The sequence below is a fragment of the Crocuta crocuta genome, unplaced genomic scaffold, assembly GCF_008692635.1.
Source record: "Crocuta crocuta isolate KB4526 unplaced genomic scaffold, BGI_CrCroc_1.0 scaffold213, whole genome shotgun sequence".
Taxonomy (NCBI): Eukaryota; Metazoa; Chordata; class Mammalia; order Carnivora; family Hyaenidae; genus Crocuta; species Crocuta crocuta.
The window spans coordinates 5,582,052-5,598,100 of NW_027529442.1; the positions used below are offsets into that span (position 1 = coordinate 5,582,052).

The 16,049-nt window shown below is 41.3% G+C and overlaps 1 protein-coding gene across 2 annotated transcripts in view; it reads right to left on the reverse strand.

Annotated features, from left to right (window-relative positions):
* LOC144228447 (uncharacterized) overlaps positions 1-16,049 on the reverse strand; it is a 90,649-nt gene that overhangs the window by 53,290 nt on the left and 21,310 nt on the right. Inside the window, exon 3 of one of the 2 annotated variants that reach the window (XM_077760265.1) lies at positions 10,116-11,231. The exons of the other annotated variant lie outside the window; for it this stretch is intronic. Coding sequence (XP_077616391.1) covers positions 11,122-11,231 — 110 coding nt within the window. The 3' untranslated portion in view covers positions 10,116-11,121. Of the gene's footprint in view, positions 1-10,115; positions 11,232-16,049 lie in introns of those variants that run through there. 2 annotated transcript variants of the gene reach the window in all.

The window sequence follows — 16,049 nt, forward strand, 5'->3', positions numbered from 1 at the left end:
ATTTATGAGGGAAATGTTGCAAAGAACACAAGGTACCAGAGACACCACCACAAGCATGAACCCCACAAACGACACAATGACTCTAAACCCATATATTTCAATAATAACACTGAATGTAAATGGGCTGAATGCTCCAATCAAAAGACATAGGGTAGCAGAATGGATTAAAAAACAAAATCCATCTATATGCTGTCTACAAGAAACTCATTTTAGACGGGAAGATACCTTCAGATTAAAAGTAAGGGGATGCAGAAATATCTATCATGCTACTGGAAGTCAAAAGAAAGCTGGGGTAGCTATATGTATATCAGACAAACTGGACTTTATATTAAAGACAGTAACAAGGGATGAAGAAGGGCATTATATAATAATCACAGAGTACCTATCAGGAAGAACTAACAATTATAAATATCTACACACCAAATATGGAAGCACCTAAATATATTAAACAGTCAATCACAAACAGAAACAATCTTATAGATAAGAATGTGCTAATAGCAGGGGACTTTAANTCTAAAACGGGAGGCATCATCATGCCAGACTTTAGCCTCTACAACAAAGCTGTCATCATCAAGACAGTATGGTATTGGCACGAAAACAGACACATAGACCAACAGAATAGAATAGAGAACTCAGATTTGGACCCAATAATGTACAGCCAACTAATCTTTGACAAAGCAGGAAAGAGTATCCAGTGGAAAAAAGACAGCCTCTTTAACAGATGGTGCTGGGAGAACTGGACAGCAACACGCAGAAGAATGAAACTAGATCACTTTCTCACACCATACACAAAAATAAACTCAAAATGGATCAAGGACCTGAATGTGAGACAGGAAATCATCAAAACCCTAGAGGAGAAAGCAGGAAACAACATCCTTGACCTCCACCACAGCAATTTCTTACTTCACACATCCCCAAAGGCAAGGGAATCAGGAGTAAAAATGCACTACTGGGACCTAATCAAGATAAAAAGCTTCTGCACAGCAAAGGAAACAATCCATAAAACTAATAGACAACCGACGGAATGGGAAAAGATAGTTGCAAATGACATATCAGATAAAGGACTAGTATCCAAAATCTATAAGGAACTCACCAAACTCCACACCTGAAAAACAAACAATCCAGTGAAGGAATGGGCAGAAGATATGAACAGACACTTCTCCAAAGAGGACATCCAGATGACCAAACAGACACATGAAATGATGCTCAGCATCCCTCCTCATCAGGGAAATACAAATCAAAACCACACTGACATACCACCTCACGCCAGTAGAGTGGGTAAAATGAGCAAATCAGAGGACTCTAGATGCTAGAGAAGATGTGGAGAAACGGGCACCCTCCTACACTGTTGGTGGGAATGTAAACGGGTGCAGCCCCTCTGGAAATCAGTGTGGAGGTTCCTCAAAAAATGAACAATAGAACTCCCCTAGGACCCGGTAATAACCCTCCTAGGAATTTACCCAAGGGATACAGGAGGGCTGATGCATAGGGGCACATGGACCCCAATGTTCATAGCAGCACTCTCAACAATAGCCAAAACATGGAAAGAGCCTAAGTGTCCACCCACGGACGAATGGATCAAGAAGATGTGGTTTATCTATACCATGGAATACTACATGGCAATGAGAAACAATGAAATCTGGCCATGTGTAGCAATGCGGATGAAACTTGAGGGTGTTATGCTGAGCAAAATAAGTCAGGCAGAGGACAGATACCATATGTTTGCACACATAGGAGGATCAGGAGGAACTTAAAGGAGGACCATGGGGAAGAAGAAAGGGAAAAATAGTGGGGGAGTGGGAGGGAGACAAACCATGAGAGACTCTTAAATGCAGCGAACTGAGGACTGATGGGGTGGCGGGGAGGGGAAGGCGGGTGATGGGCATGGAGGAGGGCACTTGTGGGGATGAGCACTGGGTGTTATATAGAAACCAACTTGACAATAAACTATTTTTTAAAAAAAGTAAATAAAAAATAAAAATAAAAAAATTTGACAATTATGAATAAAACGTCTATAAAGAAACTTTTAAAAAATTAAACATAGTGTGTATATATATATATTTATGGGTGTGTGTATGCATGCATACACACACACACACACACACACATACTTCTGGTTAAATCTCAGCAAATTAGACTCATTATTTTGATGAAAACCTACTTCACAATGCGGCCCAGAGACATTCCTCTGTATACCTTTGGCAGTGTTCCTTGTTTGGTTTGGTCTCAGATCTTCCACATTCTATTTCCACATCCGTGTGCAGGCATCAGCCACCAGATGTCTGTCCTCCCACACTGCTGTAGGCTAATTCCTCCTCATGCACGCACTGCTCAACTGCCATAGCTGTTTGGCCTACAGGTTCAGAAAACTCTATTTTAAGCCCCCAACGGACTGCCAAATCTGAAATCCCCTTCTCCAACCCAGAAATCTCATTTTGCATCTCTTGCCATGTTAAACAGTAAATAAATTACGCCCTGATCAAGGCAAAAGCTCTTTCAAAAGGGCCTTCCCTTTCCTTTCTTCTTTTATCATCAATCTTTGTTGCTAGTCAGGTCATTTTTTTTTACAATGACATCTAAGCTCTCTGCTCCCATGGGCTTCTGATACAGTCTGCTCTCTCTTAGTCTGTAATGCCCCAGTCCCCCCTTTCTTTTCCCATTATCTCAAATTCCCCAGCCACTAGAGTGATACCAACAAGCCGACAACTCAGTTGGCTGCCAGACCTCTTCTAAGTACTCATTAATTTGGCTGTTTCGAGATCAACATGCCCTACGACCAGATCCAATTCTCTTCCCTTGCTTTTCATTTTCCAAGCAAGGGGCCTGCACCTGGGAGTGGCTATGATGGATTGTTTTTAACTTTAACTTATTTCTGCATGCATAAAGAAAGCATGAGGATCCTGGTTCCCTTGATTAATGTACCAATACACTCTAAGAGCCTTCATTTTTGTTCCCAATCATATTTAGGGGGGTCTGTCCAAGACATACAATATTGGTAGTCACCACATTCTGCCTGGGGTGACATTCTTCCTCTGGGTTTCCACAGCCTCCAGGTGGAGCTTCATCATCCTCCGAGCTGGGCTGTCCTGAAAACCACTCCTCATTTTATATTTCACCATGAGTTTTCTATCTTCTCTTTCTTCCTGGTATATCATGAGAAATGTAACTTTTAGAAGAAACACAGAACACTCCCTAAGAGAATCTAGCCCAATCAAGTAATAATGCCTCACATTTCCAGTAGGAAGCAATAATTTCTACAGCACAAAGCATCAGTCACTTCTAGCAACAATACCGGTAATACTTTCAGAGGCTTTCCATAGAGATAGAAGGACATGTTCCTCAGGAAAAGAAAGGAGAGCAAAATCCAGTGACATTTGCTCACTCTCTGAAAACTTGAAAAACAAGAGATGAAAAGACAAATCAAAAATCTCTTACAAGCCTATTTTCCTCAAATAGATGAGAGAGATGAAGGTCCTGATAGGGATAACCCAACCCTACCAATGACTAGAGAAGAACAGGGAGATTCAATGAACGTATTCGAAGAAGATATTTTTGTTTCAAAGTCATTTTCTATATTTTAATTACAAAGTGTACAGAAATTATAGCATAGGTCTGGGGAAGTAAAAGGCTTTCTTTGTTCATAGAATATCAGATGAACATACAACAAAAACGTGAGGGTCTTTCTTTGGAATCTGGTGCATAGAGAGCTGGAGCAGAGAAGGAGAACCAGGTGGAGACTAGGAATTTGCTGACAGAAAGGCTGCAGCCTCTTTCTAGTTTAAGAAGACTTTCTTAGCAGCAACTCCACACTCCTGACAATCCCTTCAAGGGGATTCTCATGTCCACCTCACTCCCTCTCTACTGGCCCGGCCATATGTTATCCCCCTCCATCACAGGTGACATTGTGGCCTCAGGAGCATTGCTCCTATGAGTCCTTTATTTGGACATCCTCCCTTCTGACTACTTCCTCTACTCTGTGAAATCCTATTGACCTATACAGCCAGGTCAAATGTATTCCATATTTCTATGGTGATTTCTCTGGTACATCTAGCTGCAATTTCTCATGCCTTCATTAGAATCCCATCGTCACCAATACAGCTATCACTCATCAAAGGCTCTTTTTGTGTGTTCTGTTATAAGCAAACATTTTATTCAGGGTATCTGTGGTGTTAATCACTGCCTGTTTGGAGAGGCAGGGAGTGTGAGGGATAAAGGGAAATGAAATCTGTGTTCTCAGAGGAATGTCTATCAGAATGTCGACGTTGTCATGACCATCATCACCATCAACATCATCATTTAATTGGTGCAGTTACCCCATGGCTGATACATTCTCTGCCCACTGAAATTCACGTGTTCTCCAGCTTTTTCCTGTCCTCTGCATTAGAGGGGGCTGTGTAACTGGCTCTTACAAAAGGGCTCTGTGTAGATATGGCATGTGTCCTTTCCAACCTAAAGCATTTAAGATCTGAGGATTATGATCCCCTTCTTTCAGCTCTTTTTCCTTTCCATGGAAGGAGTGCATTGAAGGGGCAATGTCACAAGATTGAGGTGATTTGGATGACTGCTGAGCCAGGGGATGGATAGCAGTTGCCTTAGGGAGCCCCCTGACTCACAGCAGATTTTGTGTGAATGAAAAACAAACCCGTGTTGGGTTGAGCGTCTGAGTTTTGGTAGAATTTGTCAGCACAGCACAGTCTATCCAAACCAATACATACGTGAAAGATGGGTGCTCTTATCATGCCCATTTCTAAATGAGAAAAACAACCCAGAAAGAATAATGCTGTGTGTACAAGGGAACAGAACCACACGCCCTCATTTATATGATCAGATCAAAACGAGACCAACAGAGCCTATTAGAAAAATGTAAAGCTTATCAACAAACTCATTACTCAGAGAGAACCACCATTCTCACTACTGTGAAGACCAGATTTACTCTTATGCTAAATCTAAATGACAACAACAACAACCACCAAATCATGGTAGAATGGAATATGGAATCTTTCATAGAGATATACTGATTCGGTAGATTACTTGACTCCCAAATTTTTTTAAATGACTTTATCCATTTGCATATATTTCATTATATACTAAGTAAACTCTGCATATTGTCTCACCCTAGTGAAACTATTAAATTTTTTGTATCAGAGCACTTATTGACCCATTCATTCATTCAGCATATATTTATTAAATGTCTATCATACCAGAGCACTCTGATAGCCCCAGAGGGTTTGGCAGTGAAAACCACACGCATAATTTCCACCCTCAAAGAGTACTGATAGTTTCGTGGATATGGGAGGTTACAGGTCACCAGACAGATATAAGTAAAGACAGTAATGAATGTTCTAAGGAAAGGGAACATGGTTCTATAAAAATATTTGATGACAGAATCTTACATGGATGGGACCATGTAAGTGTTACTTGAAAATACAGAACTTGAACAAATATCTAGAAGACAAGTCAGAGTTAAATATGGGGTCAGGATGGGAAAGAAGAGAGTGTTCTGGACCGAGAAACAGCTCAGATAAAGGCTCAATGCCAGTAAAGCGCAGTCTGAAGAACTGAGAGGTCATTCTATAGGACGTTAGAAATTTCATGAAAAAATATTTGAAAGACGAGACTCAAAAGTTAAGCAGAGAACAGACAGTGGAGAAATTTTAGGCCAGAAAGGGGCAGTCCGCTGCTTAGTTAGCACATGCTTGGCTTGGGGCACAGTGCTTGAGGAAAGGCTACTACCTGTTCTCTTCAAATCCTTTCTACTCTTCTTTCAATAAAAGAACGCTTCTTTTTTCAAGTGGGCACAAGGTAACCTGAAATAAAATCTACATTTGCTAGCCCTCTTTAAGCTAGTTAAAGCCTTGGCCCTAAGTGATTTATAGGATATAAGCAGAAATAGTATGTGCAACTTGTAGCAAATCTCCTTAAAAGGGAGAGGGCCCTTTGCACCTCCATTATCTCTACTGTTGGCTAAAATACTGATGTAATGGCTGGAAGTGAGCAGCCATTTTGGACCAGGAGATGTATGTGAAAAAAAGAAAACATGTGACAGGAACACAGTATAGAAGAAACCTTGTTCTCTGATGCCATAAACCATCCCTAGATGGACTTCTTCTATTAGAAGTATTAGCAAGAAAGATTAGAAAGAAATTCATTTCTACCTTCTTTAAGCCACTTCTATCTGGGGACTTTTTTCTGCTATTTCCATCTAAATCCAACCTAACCCAATGCTGCATATTAAATAAACATTTATTAAACTCCTTTAAAATGCTATTACATGATTTAGAAAATTGGCATAATCATAACCGGAAAATAAATTTTCACTCAAGAATTCTAAGTGGGGAGCAAGGTTAGTATATATTTTGCACAAAATCTCTGAAAGAAAAAATCGTATTTTAAGAAGAAATGCTGCATGACAAATTAAGACATGTCCATTTAAAAGAGAATCATTATTGGGGGGCCTGGATGGATCAGTTGGTTAAACGTCCAACTCCTGATTTCGGCTCAGGTCATGATTTCTCATGGTTTATGAGATGAAGTCCCACACTGGCCTTTACACTGAGAGCACAGAGTCTGCTTGGGATTCTCTCTCCCTCTCTTTCTGCCTCTCCTCCCTATCTCTCTCAAAATAAATACATAAACTTTAAAAATAAATAAATAAATAAAAATCCTTTTTTTAATGTTTATTTATTTTTGAAAGAGAGAGAGAGAGTGCACATGAGTGGGGGAAGAGGAGACAGAGAGAGAGAGATGCAGAATACAAAGGAGGCTCCAGGCTCCGCACTGTCAGCAAAGAGCCCAATGTGGGGCTCAAATTCACAAACCACAAGATCATGACCTGAGCCAAAGTCAGACACTTAACTGAGTGGCCCAGGTGCCCCAAGAATGATTACTTTTTTAAGGCATTTTTCAAATCACTGGACACTACTCCTACTCCAGCAAGTCAGCTTCTTTCAAAAACTAAGTTGTAGAGGGTAGAAACAAATAGACATCTTCTAACAATCTGAGCAGCTCTGCTCAGACCACAGCAGCTAATGACTAAAGCAAAGCACATCTTTTGCTGCTGTCTTTCCAATTCCAGAAAAAATACTGTGAAAATGAAGATTCTATCTCTGTTAATAATGTGAGGCATGCTGATCCTGAAAACAAAAATGGGCACAGTCCCCAACTCTTCTTTATTTGCCCACTGATGTCCTATGTCTTTTCCTAGATGATAAGCTACACACAGAGGGAAGAAAAGCCAAGACTTGAGTCACTGAAGCCTGGAATTGTCCCAGAAGACAAGGCATGGAGGGTAGAAAGGAGAGTACACCACACGACTTACTGCAGGAACAGTGATTAAGAGGTGTTGAGAACAATTACTACCAGACTTTTTAGACAGAAGCAGTACAGGACATTTGAAGCTTTAGCTTCTAGACATGAGGAAGATGAGCCGTACACATATAACATCCCTTAACTTTGGAAGAGGTACCAACATTAAGCTGCAGACTGGGTGTGATCAAAGGGCAACTTTTCTTCCATGCTTCCAAAGAAACACCAAGTGTGAAAAAGATGAAAATGATTGTGGGCTAAACAAGCAAACTTTTCTAGAAGCCTCCCTGATCTTTGGCTTAACTCCATGTTGGTCAATAAGAGGAAGGGCAGAAAAGGGCTCAGTGAACACAGAATCTAATTCCATGCTGATAGCAGAGGAGACGACTGGGAACAGAGAGGGAGTCTGTCCCCTAGGGTCACACAGCTGGACACTGCAGTTGGATCCACAGCAGGGCCTTCTGTTGCTCAGCTTTCTCTCCATAGAACGTGGCCACGTGGTGGTGCCTCCTACCCCCATTGCCCCCTCCTCTTCCACCAGGACCAGCCACTGTGCAACACCACAGCATCCTGGGAGTCCTGAAAACCTATGTGAGTGCGAAGTCACACTGCCTTCTGCCATGACATTTCCCTGCCTTCTCCTGAACTTGTGGGAAGCCCTGTGTCCTACATTTCCATGGTGATGGGAGCTGTGAGAGAAAGAGCCATTGCCACTAATTGAAAGGTTTTGCCTAGGGAAGGAATGGCTTTGTGCTGGTCAAAGAACCTCTAGGCTTCCTTCCCTTGGCAAGATCTGACAGAGAAAAAGGAGAGGAATGAGGAATCAGATTGCTGCTTTTGCAATCCCCATTTTACAGATGAGAAGACCAAGGAATGGTGGGACTAAGGTACTCCAAGGATTTAAACCCCAGGTCTCCTGATTTCCAATATAATGCTCTCTCCATTGTGATACTGTGCTTCCAGAAATTTGCAGTATAAAATTATGTAAGAATGCAGAAAAGTCACTAATGCTAACAAAATAAAATAGGCTCCTGTTTTGGGTTGAATTTGTCCCCCCAAAAAGATATGTTAAAGTCCTAACCCCTAATCCCTCAGAATGTGACTTTATTTGTTAATAGGGCCATAACAGATATAATTAGTTAACATGAGTTCATACTGGAGGAAGATGGGCCCCTGATCGAACATGACTGTTGTCCTCATAAGAAGGAAGCCACATGAACACAGAGACATACAAGGAGGACATCAGGTATGACAAGGATGGGTGTGATGCATCTACAGCCAAGAACGCCAAAGACTGTCAGCAAACGACTAGAAGCTAGGGAGAGGCAAGGAGGGGGCTCTTTGCCACATTTTTTCAGATATTGCAGGCCCCTGTGAGCACTAGCCTCCAAAACTGTGAGACAATAAATATCTGTTGTTTTAAGCCACCCAATCTGTGGTAGTTTATTACGGCAGCCCTAGGGAATTAATACAGCTCCCATTTACACAAATCATAAACAAGGGAGAAGCATAAACAGTTTAGTGTCTGGTAGAGTTAGAAAAGCATCCATGCAGAATCACTTGGCCTCAGGCTACAATACCAACACCCTGTGGGACCATGGGTAAGTTAATTCCCTTCATTTTGTCTCCACTTTAACAACAAAAAAGTAGAAATGATAATAGTAGCTCTCTTGCAGTTTGAGGTTAAGGTTAAATGAGGCAATGCATGTTAAAACACATAGCACAGACAACACACAGAACATAATAAGGACTCAAGAATGTTATTATTGCCATTATTATTAATTTTTCAAGGCAGATTTAAATATAAGGCAAGGAAGAACAGGAAAATAATTCACAAACTTAATAGAAGTCTCTGTAATCAACCTTCTGTTCATGAATATTACAACTAGCTACAAGATGCATGTGACTATTTAAATTCAGATTAATAAAAGGAAACCAAAATTTTAGTTTATTATTTTTTTTTAATATTTTTATTTATTTCTAGGAGAGAGAGAGAGAGAGACAGCGTGAGCAGGGGAGAGTCACAGAGAGAGGGAGACACAGATTCCGAAACAGGCTTCAGGCTCTGAGCCGGCAGCCAACATAGAGCCCGACGCGGGGCCCAAACCCACGAACCGTGAGATCATGACCTAAGCGAAAGTCGGACACCTAACCGACTAAGCCACCGAGGCGTCCCCAAATTTTAGTTTCTTTTTAAAAATTTTTTTAATATTTTATTTATTTCTGAGAGAGAAAGACAGTGTGAGCAGGGGAGGGTCAGAGAGAGATGGAGACACAGAACCTGAAGCAGGCTTCAGGAGTAGGGGAGGGTCAGAGAGAGATGGAGACACAGAACCTGAAGCAGGCTTCAGGAGTAGGGGAGGGTCAGAGAGAGAGGGAGACACAGAATCTGAAGCAGGCTTCAGGCTCTGAGCTAGCTGTCAGCACAGAGCTCGGTGCGGGGCTCGAACCCATGAACTGTGAGATCATGACCTGAGCCAAAGTCAGAAGCTTAACCGACTGACCCACCCAGGCACCCCCAAACTTTTAGTTCCTAAAGCACACTAGTAACATTTAAACGCTTAACATGGGGTTACTGGGGCTACCATATTGGCCAAGACAGGATAAAATATATCTAGTACTGCAAGAAATTCTATTGGACAACAAAGTCACTACCTTCGCTGCATTAAGGCCTAAGGTAGAAACTGCCAGAAACAGAGGCCAAGATGTCAAGGGTATGTGATTTTCTTTTCCACTTATAAAGAATTCCCAATGCTGCAACAGTAAATGGACATTTAAAAAACCCCTTTATTAGTGGCAAACATAAAACTCAGTTCTTATCACAACTTCAAATAGAATTCATAGCTACCTAAAATATTTCATCTACAGTTGGCTATGTTAGAAGCTATGAAATGGAGTGTGTATTAATCATATGATTACCAGGATATGAATAGCTTCCTCAACAGTATCCATAAAAATGGAAAGGCCTTTGAATTTTGGAAACAAGAATTGGTACAAACACATGTAAAATGAGCCCCAAACTCACTCCAGATTAAGAGAGGTCATTCTGGTGTAACATGTTGACCACACAAATACATTTTAAAAGTCGAGCACCTGGGATGGATTAAAAACCACATGGAGGGCTATAGCCAAAGCAAAGAAAATACAACAATAAGTGATAGAACAGAAATCAAAGTGACAATATGGTTTACAAGTCTCCAGTGAGATGTTGCCTAAAATGCTTTGTTCCTTGTAATTGGGCTATCAAGAAAACATTAAACAATGAATGCCCAAAAGACAGCCCACAGTGTCTCTAGTCTTGATAACATTTCTGGAAGGGGAAAGAGTATAATAAGCAAATCAGGATTCCTGTTTCAATTTAGGGGGAAATCACACTTCAAGAAAAAGCAGATCAAAATGGAGAAATAAAGTTTGGTTTCCTACAAATCAGAGAAGACATTGAAAGAACAATCAAACTCCTGGACCAAAGCCCAAAACTCTAAAGAAATCACTTAATCCAAAGCATAATAGGGTCATGGTGCAGATGAGCAGAGATGTGGATAATATGGACTTTTGGTCCCACTGCACCTTTTACAGTAAGAGAAAGGCCTGATCAATGGAAGTGATAAGGCACAGGCATGTGGGAAGTAATCCCAAAGGGGTCACAGTGGAAGCCCAGTGGCCTCTTACTGTCAAGCCTTCTCTCACAGACATAGCCCACCATCAAATGAGTTCCTAGGGTAGACAGAGGAGACCAGGTGTGCCTGCCAGAGTCACCCTGTCCAAAGTCCCCTGCCTCAGGAAATGATCACATCCTTCAGTCTTCCACATCAACTTTTACGGATTCTCCAAGTTCTCTTCTTTCTGTCTCATAAACGTTAGTGTAGGAAGCGGCAGAGTCTGGCGAGCAGCCCCAGTAAATTCCTTCCATCTGTAGAGCCCTTTCCCTGAAAAGGGAAGAAAAAAGATTAAGGAAAGAGAAGATCCATACAAAAGACGGGGTCAGAGAAAGAACACCTGAGAAAGAGCCCTTCTAAAGGAAAAGAGCCCCTCTGAATACGAAATCACCATTGTCTCTCTGACAGCTCAAAGAGAAAATGGAGCAATTTTAACATCACGGCAACAACCCACCAGTGTTCCGCATTCCTTTCCTACCACGTCTACCTGCCACATGAGCAGATGTGCTCATCTGCCTTCCTGAGAGGGTTTCTGCGCATATCAAGGTAGCCTTGAGCCAAAGGCATGCTGCAGGTAGCCAGTCCACTATGAGTTGTTTCAGAGGTCAGATCCTGAACTGCTCTGGTCCTACCACCATACAATACACAGCAGCTTTTGTGCACTGTTAAAGACACAAGCAATATACTGCATGATTTATTTCTGGACACACCCTTGCCACATAAAATGGGTTTGCTCCTCTCCCTGACCAGGCTGGTCTAGGCTGTTCAACCAGCTAGAATCTATATGCTCTAAAATGGGATATACATGTTGCAAGGTAATGACTGAATTCGATGATAAAGAATGAGGTTAATAAAAGACAAGAGCATCAGAATGACTCCAAAGATTAAAGTCCCTTAGTAGAAATTTTAAGAACAATGACTATCCCAGTAACCCATCAGAGCAACAGAGGTTGCTGGTTTTAATGACATATTGGTGATAACATCAAAAATAGTTTCAGTCTAGTATAAGAGAGATCTCAGTTTTAAATCAATCTAAGCCCCTATCTCAGAACTTCAGAAGCTGTCTCTGGAAGGTCTCAACTCCCAGTCCTAGCCCTTCTTTTCTGCCAATGTCTACATGTCCTGAGGGCTCCCTGAATCCCACAGGAGGATATCCAAATGAGAACACCTGGGGATTTTGTTTTGCTACACTCAACACTCATCTACCAACATGTTGTAAAAAGCAGTCCATACAACCAAACGTCGTTCAGCTGCAATCTACATGAAAGACAAAATTGATGGGTAGATCCAAGGATCTACCATACTGTGTATGGTGTGCCTGGCTCTAACCTAAGCAATTTTCACATAACTCTGCTAATCCTTGAAACAACTCTACGAAGTAGATACTATTATTATCTCCATTTGATATATATATATAAGAAACTGAAACATGGCAAGATTAAGTAACTTGCCCAAGGTCACATATCCAGGCAGAAAGTTTCCAGAAACTGTACTCTTGACCACTGATGCTCCTACTTGCAAAGAGATATAAAGTTAAGTGCATCCTTGTTTCTTTTAATAAAACACAAAAGAGTGAAGTGGTAGCATTAGAGTGGGGGCTTTAAATTCACATAAAGATGTTTTCAGAAGAGAAATCATCTTCAGATATTAGCATGGACAGGCACCGATTAATATCAAATTATTTAAAGCTGCTGCACAGCAAAGGAAACAGTCAACAAAACTAAAAGGCAGCCTATGGAATCGGAGAAGATATTTGCGAATGATATTCCAGTAAAGAGTTAGGATCCAAAATATATAATGACCTTATTAAACTCAACACCCCAAATATGAATAATCCAACTAAAAATGGTCAGAAGACATGAATAGACAATCTTCCAGAGAAGACATACAGATGACCAACAGACACATGAAAAGATGCTCAACGTCGGTCATCATCAGGGCAATGCAAATGAAAACTACAATGAGGTATTACTTCACACCTGTAAGAATGGCTAAAATCAACAATAAAAGAAATGACTGTTGGCAAGGCTGTGGAGAAAAGGGAACCCTCTTGCACTGTTGGTGGGAATGCAAACTGGTGCAAGCACTGTGGAAAACAGCATGGAGGTTTCTCAAAAAGCTAAAAATAGAACTACCCAATCATCCAGCAATCACACTACTAGGTATTTACAGAAAGAATACAAAAATACTAATTCAAAGGGACACACACATCTCAAACTTTATAGCAACACTATCTACAGCCAAATCACAGAAATAGCCCAAGTGTCCATCGATTGATGAATGGATAAAGATGTGATACACACACACACACACACACACACACACACACACAAAATGGAATATTACTCAGCCACAAAAGAAATCTTGCCATTTGCCAATGCATGGAAGGAGCTTGAGAGTATTATGCTAAGCGAAATAATTCAAACACAGAAAGTCAAATACCATATAATTTTACTCATATGTGGAATTTAAGAAACAAAACAATGAGCAAAGAGGGAAAGAGAGAGAGAGAAAGAGGCATACCAATTAACAGACTCTTAACTGTAGGGAAAAAGTGATGGTTACCAGAAGAGAGGTGGATGGAGGATGGGTTAAATAGGTGATGGGGATTAAGGAGTGCACCGGTCCAGATGAGGGCCAGGGAATGTATGGAATGCTGAATCACCATATTGTCCTCCTATAACTAATACTACTCTATATGTTAACTGGAATCTAAATTGAACTCAAATGATTTGAGACACGACTTATACATGTGTTTGCTAGCTTTGCAGTCAAGTTCAATGGAAGGTATAAAGCAGAATTTTTCCAGAGAAAGACTGTAGGCAGGTCTTGAATACATGTGCTATTTAGTCCACATGACATTTTCATTTTTTTTTTTTTTAAAATTGCTGCCAAAATACAAAAGCTGAACATTTTTACAGGTTTGTGGGCTTAGGAGACACATGTGCTCCAACTCAGTCCCAAACTTCAGACTTTTCTAAGAGAAGCAGGTTTGTCAATGCCCTCTCATCCAATACTTAGAACTAAAATGTACATTTGTCCTTCAGATGGAGCACATGCTTGAGTTCACCACCCTCCCTACCACTCCCTATGACCTTACACCTGGCATCTTCTCTCATTTGTATTACCCACTACAACTTCATCAAGCATCTGAGCCTGTGAGTCCTAATTTACAGGAAAGGAAAGGAAGTTAAAGGGGAAGAGATTCTGAACCAAAAGGTGACATAAAGGGACTCTACTTCTACCCGTGGGACAACTAACACTACCTCACCCCCCATATATTCACTCTTTAAATGTGAGGCCAGTCCAGATACCAAAGTTATATAGGTTATAAAACGTAGGCGATGGAAGCAATAAATGTGATGTCGCAGCAGTAAGCAGTTTGTTGCTGTTACAAGGGCTGCCTAGACGAGGCTCTACTTGTGCTCAGTATGACAAGAGAACTGGTCTGGGCAGGTTATATGGGACAGTCACCCACCTTTGAGGCATGATGGGCAGTTACCAATGTTGTTTCCCTCATTGGTGTATTTGGTGTACTCTTCAGATAAGAGACAATAACTTTTCCTTTCACTAATGTCACTTTGATATTCATAGGTACACATGTTGGGGTTTTGTTGGTTTTTTTTTTTTTTTGCTTTTTTTTTTACTCATGCGTACATGCACAAATTCATTAATCCATTCCATAAATGAGGATGGAGAAGATGTCACTATGGGCACTGTGCCAGGTGCTATGATATAAATCTACAAGGTGAAACCACCAAAGCACGCTTGCACAGATGGCTGCCATTGCAAGGAAGGTTACTTACAGTATCCAAAGGTCACAGTAATTAGCTGTAGATAACTGATACAGCCTTTTCCTGAAGTGCATCCCAACTCTAGAGGAAAATTACTGATGCTTCACAAAACACTAAGGACGACAGACTTTTTATGGGAAAAGCAGTCAAAACTCCACGGTAAGATCAAACAGAAAACAAAATCTGGAATGGTGAGGAGATTCAGGAAGCAGAAAGAGGAAAGCAAAAGTAACTATCGCTACAAAATCATGAGAGAAGTTCAGCAGTGTCCTTGAGTTGTGGAAGATTCCACTGAAACACGACCTCATCGGAAAACACATCAGGATGTGGAGAAATGGGCACCCTCCTACACTGTTGGTGGGAACGTATACGGGTGCAACCCCTCTGGAAAACAGCATGGAGATTCCTCAAAAATTAACAATAGAACTCCCCTAGGACCCAGCAATAACACTCCTAGGAATTTATCCAAGGGATACAGGAGTGCTGATGCATAGGGGCACGTGGACCCCAATGTTCATAGCAGCACTCTCAACAATAGCCAAAACATGGAAAGAACCTAAGTGTCCATCAATGGATGAATGGATCAAGAAGATGTGGTTTATCTATACAATGGAATACTGCATGGCAATGAGAAAGAATGGAATCTGGCCATGTGTAGCAACATGGATGGACCTTGAGGGTGTTATGCTGAGCGAAGTAAGTCAGGCAGAGAAGGACAGAGACCATATGTTTGCACATATACGTGGATTAGTAGGAAGCTAAGAGAGGACCATGAGGGAGAAGTAGGGAAAAATAGTTGGGGAGAGGGAGGGAGGCAAACCATGGGAGACTCTTNAACACACATCAGGAGCTGCCCTCTAATGGCTTAGCTGTGGTACCATTTTCTACGAAAAATGAAAGGGTATCTGGACTGTGCTGCCTGCATTCTGATTCGTCTCACATTCTGAAACCACCCAAAGCAAAGCTCTTCATTCTAGTGGACTTAAGAGACATGTCTGCTCCATGTTCAGTCCCATTTCACAACAGGAGGGCACTCATTTCTGTTCAGCTTCAAGAGGTCCCCTTGAATTTACAGTAGACCTGGGAGAAGGAAGGGAAGGTGCACTCACGAATTCTTAGATGGAGGCAGAGAAAGACCTTGTGGCTTGGGCCAGGTGCTGTTCTGGTCTTGCCAGACAGGCCCTGCTAAGGGTTCTTCAAATACTCTTCGATGGAGATTAGACTGTCAGCCAGCTGGAGCTCTTGGTGTATGCCATGGGAAGTCAATAATTTTGTGGGAGTGAGCAGTGTGTTA